Source organism: Calypte anna, chromosome 6, assembly GCF_003957555.1.
Source record: "Calypte anna isolate BGI_N300 chromosome 6, bCalAnn1_v1.p, whole genome shotgun sequence".
Classification (NCBI taxonomy): Eukaryota; Metazoa; Chordata; class Aves; order Apodiformes; family Trochilidae; genus Calypte; species Calypte anna.
The window spans coordinates 12298205-12308484 of NC_044252.1; the positions used below are offsets into that span (position 1 = coordinate 12298205).

At 34.8% G+C, this 10280-nt stretch overlaps 1 protein-coding gene across 4 annotated transcripts in view; it reads left to right on the forward strand.

The window, feature by feature from the left end:
* Window positions 1–6706, forward strand: part of CCAR1 (cell division cycle and apoptosis regulator 1) — a 28129-nt gene extending 21423 nt beyond the window's left edge. For 3 of the 4 annotated variants that reach the window (XM_030453589.1, XM_030453590.1, XM_030453591.1), the window contains 8 exons: window positions 59–170; window positions 426–467; window positions 1800–1882; window positions 2899–3045; window positions 3441–3561; window positions 4100–4285; window positions 4668–4873; window positions 6366–6706. In XM_030453589.1, coding sequence (XP_030309449.1) covers window positions 59–170; window positions 426–467; window positions 1800–1882; window positions 2899–3045; window positions 3441–3561; window positions 4100–4285; window positions 4668–4873; window positions 6366–6425 — 957 coding nt within the window. In that variant the 3' untranslated portion in view covers window positions 6426–6706. The remainder of the gene's footprint in view (window positions 1–58; window positions 171–425; window positions 468–1799; window positions 1883–2898; window positions 3046–3440; window positions 3562–4099; window positions 4286–4667; window positions 4874–6365) is intronic. The other variant, XM_030453592.1, reaches the window with a different exon arrangement.
* Window positions 6707–10280: the final 3574 nt, after the last annotated feature.

Consider the following 10280-nt stretch of genomic DNA (forward strand, 5'->3'; position numbering starts at 1 on the left):
TTTTACTTTCATCTTCTTTAGTTCTGACTGGATAAATTTTTAGGAACTTTTGTTACAGAAGGAAGACAAGAAGAAAGATGATTCTAAAGATGAAGAAGAAACTGAAGATGACAATAATCAAGAAGAATATGATCCAATGGAGGCAGAAGAGGCTGAAGATGAAGATGAAGGTATCTTGCATTACAAATTGTGTGGCTTTCAGAAAAAAAATTGTATTGCCATTGTACATTCTTTCAAACTGGAGAAGGCACTGGAACTAGACATTTCAAATGTCATTATTAGACTAATTTTATTTTTAGTAATTCTTACCAGATCTACTTAATGTAAGTGACTTTATGCTAAGCATTGTTTGAACATAGTTAATATAAACTAGCTGTGATACTCAAAGTAAGGCATGTGTATAGAAGTGGTTTTATTTTTTTCAGAATGCAGACCACTCGCAACTCCCATTGAAGTCAGTAGGAGATGTGAGTATTCAGCACCTCTGAAAAACCAAGCCACTTTTAAGTGCCTGACTTTCTATTCCTCAGTTCTGAAATGTCATCCTGTTTTAATTTAATAGTCCAGAATGCAGTATGGGGTGCTCTTCACATGGTGTAATGAGGAGCTGTTTTCTCTTTGGGTGGAGTTCTGTTTGCCTGAAAAAATGGGGAAAGGGACTGGGGAACTTTCCTGTCTCCAGGGAGCAGCAATAGCCCTCTTTCCTTGCTCAGAGATTCAGAAAGGTTTTTTGTTCGTATTTCTTTGAGTTTTTTGTTCTTTTGGAGAGAGTTTTGCCCTTTTATAGAGTTTTTGTTAGAGATGCAGGCTTGAACCACTCTAGATACTGCAATCCCAGCATTTCCAGTTGTATTTTTGGCAGAGTACTACATCAGCCTTAAAAAATTGGTGCTAATCTGTGGTTTCCAAAATAACTTTTCTTCTAATCTGGCTGTGAGAGTGCCCTGGGCTTGTCTGTTCTGTACAAGTGCTGCTCTTTACCATGATCTGTTCTTGTGTCATTCACAAGTTGAGTTTTTAAGAGCAATCCGGTGTGCAGCAGAGGGGTGGGAGAAAGTTACTGATTCTCAGAAATGTGTTGGCACAATTAGGCAAGTTTTGTTATAACATAGTTTTTTTCCCCAAAGTTTTCCTCACAAGAAAAGTGATCTTAAATCTAAACTTGGCATGATTCTCTGACCAAAGATTTGCAAATAAGGTACAGAGCTGCATGCTGTAACCCACCCCTGCTGTTACATTCCTCCTTCTCTCTTAATTTTAGGTTCAGTTTTACTGTACTTGTCTACCTTTAAGCAAAAAACCTGCAGTTTGTAATTCACATGTAATAAGTGATGTGATCTGTAACTTCTTGGAGAATCTAAGCCATAGGATCATATGTCACTCAAAAATAAGTATAAACACATGCTTTTAATTATATAGTTATATGGTTTTTCATACATAAAATATTTGAGAGCACTGATTTTTGTCCTAATGGGAATATTGATAGCTGAATGCAGACTCTGCCAAGCCTCATTAGGGAAAATTGTTGCAACTCATTTTGGCCTGGATGTTTCAGTTTTTCTATCCGTGTGTGTGAAAGAAACATGGGGGGAAAATGACAGAAAGCTTACATTAGACAAGACAAAAGAAAATTTAAGAGGACTCCCTTTAACGCCATTTGTTTGTTGGGTTTTTTTTAATTACTTTTCAATATTAATTTTGGATATTTGGGGGGTTATGAGAACTATTTTAGTGAATGTGTGTGTTTTGAGATAACAGTTATAGCTGTGGATATGTTGAATTTTCTTTTTGCTTTACAGACCGGGATGAAGAGGAAATGAACAAACGGGAGGACAGAAGAGAGGGAAACAAGCATTGTAAAGAGAGGTCGTCTAAAGATAAAGTAATTAACACCTTTCTTGACAACTACATATAACCTTGTTAGAGGTGTCCTAATTAAAGCTTAATTTTAGTTTTATTATAAGACCTACTTGCAGCCCTTCATTCCTACAGCACTTCTGGAGTCAAACATAGTGTGTGTTTAGAAGTTAGGGGACATCACACAGCTTGGATAAGATGCTTATACCCAGCTTTGACTCTTGAAGTTCATTGGATGAAAGCTGTTGGTAAAAGCCTTACATGAGGCACTGATGTGTCTGAAAGATATGAGGACTAATGCTGTACATCCCCATAGGAGGCAGCAGATGTGATTATTTCATCCATTTTTTTCAACTGCTGTATTCTTACAAAAGAAAAGCAGAACTTTATCTTGATTGATAGACTTTTCTCATGTAAAGTTTGGAAACGTGATGTTTTTACATCTCCCTCCAGTAAAATGGATGTTTTTTGTGTCATGGGGCCAGTAGCTTGCCTTCTCTGTTCGGATTAAGAAACAGCGTGATTTGTTAGGCTTTATTTATAAAGAATAAAGCAAGTTTCTAATTCCCTTTTATTTTTTTCCTTCAAGAAGAAATAGACGTAATGGGAAGACAGCAGAACTGCTGTAACTGTGAGAGCTGGATGCTTATTTATGTTTAGGAGTATTTGACTTCTAAAACGGCTGTTCAGCAAAATACCTCATTGGGAAGGAGCAGGCATTTTTGTTGTTTAATGAGCTTAAATCTTACTAGCATGAACAAAAGGGAATTGTGTTTACCAGATATTACTGTCCATTCTGCTGTAATTATTTCAAATATTTGAAAGCTTACTTGTTCTAATTAGCTTGCTTATATTATTGGAGCTCAGTAGGTAAATGCTAGCTATAGTAATCACTCTACTGCAATCTAAGTTCTGATAAAAGGAACAGAGGAAAACTTGTATTAAATTAAAAAGTTGCTTGTTCTTAGTAGATAATGGAAAAGAAGATATATTAAAAAGATATATTAACTTCCTAATGGTCTCATAATGGATTTTCTGTAGGAGAAAGACAAGACACAGATGGTGACTGTTAATAGGGATCTTCTGATGGCTTTTGTTTATTTTGATCAAAGTCACTGTGGATATCTTCTGGAGAAGGACATGGAGGAGATTCTTTACACTCTTGGACTACACCTGTCACGTGCTCAGGTTTTGTATATTAAAAGAAATCTCTTTTAAAATATTACAGGAATGCTGTAAGTAGGAGTAATATGGTTTAGCAATTTAAAGGTTGTTGCTTCTATACTTTATCCCTGGTTTTATATGTAGCCACCTTGTATTTACATTGAAATGCTATTCATTATCTTTTGAAAATTGCCGTAGAATAAAAAGGTGAAGTTTGCAGCTCTTAATATGCCCATATTGTCTATGTAGTTTTTGTCTCAAAATAGTATCTTTTTTTTCCCCAGCTTGTTTTAATTTTAAGCCCCTCTATATTGAAGTTGAAAAAGCTGTACAATTTGTATGTTTCACAGCTAAAACATTCCTTTTCCTAATATAATTTCTGTGTATTAAGTGTATTTCTTTCCCCTACTGTGTTTTAGGTCAAGAAGCTTCTAAATAAAGTAGTGTTTAGAGAATCTTGCTTTTATAGAAGACTAACAGATACTTCTAAAGATGAAGAAAATCAAGAAGCATCAGAAGAGCTACAGGAAGATATGTTAGGTGGTTTGCTTTTTTTTTTTCTTTGATGGCACAAACTTCCAGATAATTGTGTTCAAATTATAACCAGAGTACTGAAATACTTCTTTCCTGCAGAAACTAATTCAGGTCATCAGGGAACCTGCCATTTTGGAAAAGCAGATTTTGAGTAGTTAATAAATTACATTGTGTTCCATCTATAGTTTGAATCTTAATATCTGGGAACAGGAAGGGCAGAGGTTAATGTTGAATATTGATGAGCAGCATCTTCATTCACAGCAGTTTTGCAGTCAGGTGGATCAGTGTTATACATGGTAGAACAGAGACTGATTTTTGAAGACAAATTATTGCAGAAAGGAGGTATGAAAGAATGTCATTAAAGTGCATGTTGCTTTTTGAGTGGGGGGATTGGGGTAAGGAAGTAGCAAAATGAGGGATAGACCACCAAACTTGAATATATATTCATGTAGGAATTTATTCTTCTTAGAAGTTTTTGAGGTATGTCACTAGAACTAAAAAGTTGCAAAATTCTTATTTCCTAATGCTAATGTATGTAATACAGGAAACAGATTGCTGTTACCATCACCTACTATAAAGCAAGAATCAAAAGCTGTAGAGGAAAATGTTGGGCTCATCGTGTACAATGGAGCCATGGTGGATGTTGGGAGCCTTTTACAGAAGCTGGAGAAGAGTGAGCGAGTGCGGGCAGAGATAGAACAAAAGCTTCAGTTACTGGAAGAAAAGACAGGTGAGATGTTACTTTGAAGATGGTGCTTACATGCATGCAAAGTGCTAAGGCTTACTGTAAATAAACCAATTGGGATAATATTTGTGATCTAAATTTCTTAACTCTTTGTTTACCATAAACTTCTGTCTTCTGTTTCCCAACTTGCACACCAAATATTGTTGAGTGCCATTGTCACCATGCTGAAATGCTTTTATTTAATTTATTCCTGTTGAATGTGAGACTTTTAAATGTACTCAGAATTTGTTCTGGAATGGTAATACTATGCAGCTTTTAATGCTCTTCAAAAATCAATAGTTATAGTGTTGGCATGTAAAGGGAATATTAGCATGCAAAGTAAACAGGATTGTAGATGACTGATTTCTTAATCTTTATTTTTCTTCAGATGAGGATGAAAAGACCATACTGCAACTGGAGAATTCTAACAAAAGTCTGTCTGCGGAGCTCAGAGAAGTGAAAAAGGACCTTGGCCAACTGCAAGAAAATTTGAAGATCTCAGATGATAAAAATTTGCAATTTGAGGGTCAGCTGAATAAGACAATCAAAAATTTAGCTACAGTTATGGATGAAATACAGAATGTTCTTAAACAGGTTAGAAATGTTTAATTCTGTTTTTGATCGTGGCATGCAGACTATGTTATTAGAACAAAAACTTCAGAATAAAAAATAATTTTCATATGAATTCAGGGCAGTAGTATCTTAATGTAAATATAAGGTACTCTGTGTGAAATTATTTAAATATAACAAATATAACGGGTTTTTTTTCCTAAGCTTGAAACACATGTCCTTGCTTAAGTTTTTTTTTAAATGTGTAAAAGTGAATGTAAATTTCAAACCTTCATTATGTTTTCCTATCCTGACCTTGTCTATCCCAACAGTCCAAATCTGCTCTTCTATTTGATTAATTAGTAATTTTTCAAGGCAGAACTTCAGTATTGCAATTTATGTAATTTACTTACTCATTAAAATGAGTTTTAAGCAAAATGGATAATACTCCAGAGCATTTCTCTCCCTGCACAGATAGATACTTGCATATTCCTTAGCAATGCTGTGGGGAGTCCATTAGCTAAGACTGAACAGAAGTAGGTTATGGAGGCTGCTGAGTGGCAAACTGGTATGATGAGGAATCTTGCTTCTATTTCTTGTATACTTTTATTTCGGACAGAGGAGATGGCACCTACAAAAGCTCTAGAAAAAAACCCAAAACCAAAAACAAACCTAGGAAGCTTGGCAAATGTTAGAACTTTCTTTCTCCTTTGTAGGCTACAGGTGATGCATCATATGAGAGTGTAGCTTATTTAATTGGCAGTAACTTGCAGCTGCCTCTCATCAGTATCCTTACCCAGTCCTGAGCTGCACTACTTGTTGTAGCTGTGCTGTTCCAGAAGAACCAGCAGCTGAAGGCACTGGAGTTTCCAGACAGCTCTGACCAATATAAGTATTTTATGTTAGAACTGTTGAAGTAAATAACTATTCTAACGGTATAGATTTTTGCAAAAACTGTTTTCAGTTCTTGCTTAAGTTTTTTTTTAAATGTGTAAAAGTGGATGTAAATTTCAAACCTTCATTATGTTTTCCTATCCTAACCTTGTCTATCCCAACAGTCCAAATCTGCTCTTCTATTTGGTTAATTAGTAATTTTCCAAGGCAGAACTTCAATATTGCAATTTATGTAATTTACTTACTCATTAAAATGAGTTTTAAAAACACAAAACAAACCTACAGAAAAAAAACCCAAACCTCACAATAAAAAAAACTCCACAACCAACAAATACAAAAGCCCACCAATGACCAACAGAAAATAAAAAAACCCAGCAACCCCTAAACCTTTAGATTACAAAGTAAGGGGATGTTCTTCATGCTTCCCTTCAGAAGTGCTTAGGTCACACTTACTATCTGTCCCCTCAATTTTTCAGCAAGATACTGTCAAATTTGAATTGGTTATAAGAACTAAGTAAGATTTCAGTTCACAAACTGCTTAAAGTTGATACCAAACAACATCTTTGTCTCATGCTGCTTTAAAGTTCACGTGGTAAGTATTACTTCCAAAATTCACTATATCCTCTCAATTTTTCTTTTAAAGGATATTGTCAAGAATGAAGATAAAGATCAGAAGTCCAAAGAAAATGGAGGAAACGTATGATAAAACTGCTGCTGTTTAGAAGAATGGTGTTACATAATGTAATATAAATCATGATACTAGAATGTATGGGAAGTGATGCATGTTTGATTTTAGTAGTATAAATATCTTAGTTCCAAAAGATGTATAAAGTTTTATGAATGTGAGTGTCAGCTTCTGAAGATTGCTTGTAATTCTTAGCATTCAATTTGAGACACTCCTTGAGTGGAAATAATTTTGCATTGCAAAATGTTTTAGGATGAACTTTGTTATAGTTTTAACCCTAATAAAGTTCATCAACGTAATGAACAGTAGCAAGTATTTAATTACCAAATGTTTTTTGTTAAAGTCTAGTGAAATCAAAATTTTCATTATTTATAGAATTACCATTTTTAGGTTTTTATTTTTATTTCGGTCTAATTAGTCTTTTTAAATTCAAATATAAATCACAAAATAGCATGCTGCTTAATTTTGCAAGTAAAGAATTTTTTTTAAAAAAGCTTCCTGGATTATTTTTTACTTGTCATATCTTTCTTTTCCCTTCCAAATGTAACTTTTTTTCAAAATCTGCTTGTATTAAAGCTTCATAATATACAGTAGTTCAGATGAGTTAAGAAAGCAATAGAAACCTACCAAAATATTGGTAGGGTTGTGAGATTTATATGAAAATACATGGGCCTGTTTTAAATGTATGTCATTTGTATTCCTTTAACTGTTCTTATCTTTGGATTAATATATATTCTCCTTTTTAATAGCAAATGCAGTGTATTAGAATGTTTGCTTGGATACCAGGCCAGTAGATGTCAGAATAATGCCTTACATGGAGAACAAGCTGCCATTGTAAGCCACCTTTAATTCAATTTGGACTTTTTTCTTAATACATGTAATACCTTCAAAGACTTACACCCAACAAAAGAAGTGATACACAAGTATCAGTACTCCATGTTGTAATTACTAAGGAGCAGGACACAACTTGGTTTGTTTGAAGTGAGAAAGGTTGCCTTCCTTTGTGTTCCCAAATCACTGGAAATCTGAACCGGGAAGTGGTGTGACACTGTTGTCAAATGCAACTTAGTTAAATAACGTGAAATCTGAACAATTGTATTTTGGTGTAACTTCAAGGAAAACTAAGGGCTTTGAAGGTTGGGACAGAAGTGTTTTCGTACAGAAATGGTTAATTTTAGCAGACGTTTTGTTTTTTAGCCTAGATGTTCTAGGTAACTAAATACTTGTTAGGAGGTCCAAGTGCCATAATGGATATGAATAAGCTACATGGAAACTTACGTAGCTTTAATGAGATACACATAAAAATACCTGAATTGATGTTCAAAACAGTTTAAGTTGGTGTGTTAATCACTTACCTTTCTTGGCTTTTTTGGAGCTAGACAAGTAAAAAAATCTTTCCATTAAACAAGCATGCATAAACTTCCCCCTCATTCATCTCAGTTGAGTCACAGTATCACATCTTAGCTGTTCGGACTAAAGTAGGAGGTACTATAAAACCAGTAATTATTGCACAGAAGTACACAGGAATGCATGTTTTATGAATTGAGATAACATCTCAGAATGATTGAACTAGAATATTGATAACTTTATCTTATGAAAAGCATTATCTGTGGTGTACAGATAGTGCTAACAAATTCTTTTGTAATCGAATTATATTTTTCGCCTTTACTTTTGTACAAGATTGTTGACAGCATGTTTCTTTTTTGACATCAAGCACAGTTTGTTTAAATTGACTTGAAAAGATTGCATTTGAAATACTTTGCTCAAGAATTTCAGTGAACATACAAGAAAATAATTCTAGAATTCAAGATAACATCTTTTTAGGTACACTGAAACCTAAGTTGAAATATTTTACGACTGTTGACCTGAAAGCAGTTGTCACTACAGGCAGGCCTCATCTTGTGTTTCAGTGGCCCTGTGAGATAGTTGCTAGAGTGATACAGATTTTTACAGTATTTAAAGTATTTGTTAGAATGAGTGTAATCTTTCTGTGTATTCCTTTGATGTAATAGTGTTTCAGACACTGTGTATGTTCTGCATTTATGTTGGAAAGGAATTTAAAAGGGTAAAGAATAAAGGAAAAAAAATGAGGAAAAGTTTTACAACTAATACAGAGCTTGACTCATCTTCTGAAGCACAGATAATAGGAGGTAGAGCAGACACCTCTATAGCCTGTTGCTTTACCTAATAGCACAAGGTTCAGGATATACACAGCATCAGTGCTGGTCATCAGATAAAGCTTCTTGTAGTATTCTCAGAAACATAATGAATTCATAAAAAAGTTTCATAAAGTATCAGTAATGGAGGTTTGGAGAAGCAGTATTCTGTCAGTTTTACTTTATGAACAGTTTTTTGCATTCCATGTGTAAACTTCCCATCTCATGGGCTTTATACCTGTAAAAGGCTGGTAGCAGTGAGCCTAAGCTGGGTCTTACTCTGATGACTCAACACCCAGTTTGTAGTCTGAAGATCTTCCCAGGTGCTGTATAGAAAATAGTAAATGCCAAAATTGCCTCATTCTGTAGAGAAAATGCTACTGCAGCATGCTCGTAAATGGAATTTGATCTCAGTTTATAGACTTCTTTCTCTCCCTTTTTGCATTTTGTCTAGTATGGGGGAATTAATGAGTTAAACTGTTACAAAGTTATAGTCCAGTGGATGTCTGTGAATGAGGCTAGAAAGGAAGTTCCATCTGCATGCAAAATGGTTTAAAGTAAAGTAGACTCTCCTGAGCTTCCTTTGCTTTTGCTCTGGAAATGAAAAGGCAGCAAAATGTTGTTTCAGTGCTAGGCAGCAACAGTGGCAAATACACCAATAGTGAATTTTTGCCAGAGTTCTCTGAAGTGCTGAGGATTGCATGGGAAATAATGGACCTGCTTCCAGCACTGCTGCTTGCTTTACTGGAATGAAGATGCATGGGGTTTTTTGACTCACCCAGTGCTTGGTGCCTGTGCCTGTAGTCCTGGGCACTGCTGCAGAATCGCTTCCCAGCTGTTACTTGGTTTGTCTGGTGTCCTCTGGCTCAGATGGCAGTACCCTGAATTGTACAATGAAGAAACTGGAATTCTCTGGTTGCCTGTGTGTTTCCACGGATCCAACATTTACAACTGAGTTGTTTCTGAATCTATAACATTATGAAACCCAGTCATTTAGCATAACATTTTTCAGTATGTTTAATTGCTTTGAGAAAGATGAGTGGCTTTCAGTCCATCTTTCTGCTCAGTTATGTACTGTGTGAGTATTTGTTCAGATTTCCTTAACACAGCTAACTTTAATTGCTCATCTTATCAGGAATGTACACAGAACATGGGTTTTGGTTTTGGTTTTTTTTTTTGCTTGTTTGTAGTATTTGTGTACCCAGGCCAAGTTCTTACCTTAAATGCATTTGTTCAGTGTAGTTTATATTTTAAAATATTAAATAATTCCTTTTGAGTGACTGAGTCTTATGGCCAGCAATAGATTGCAAAATGTGTAGATAGCACAGTCAGTCCTCTTATGTTAAGAGAGCAGAAATGGTTCAAGTAAAATTTCAACTGGGATTGTCTATTGCTATGTAGTGTGACAATAAAAATGTATAAATAATTAATATTTCTGCTTTCACTATCAAAACAGCTGGTGTTTTCCCACCAACCTTCTACATTTCTGCGTACTGGTCTCATTAGATATATTGCAAAAGTAGTTACAGTAAAAAACTATAATAACAAAATCCATTATTTTCAAGCAAAAACTATTTTTTCTTTTTTATTTATTCACTACATAAACCAGGGCATCAGGATACAGAGTATACATTTATAGAGTTTTGGAAGACACCAAATATTGCCTGAAGTCATATGTGTGTTTTCACTGTGGCTAGGAACATTGCTTTTGAATTTT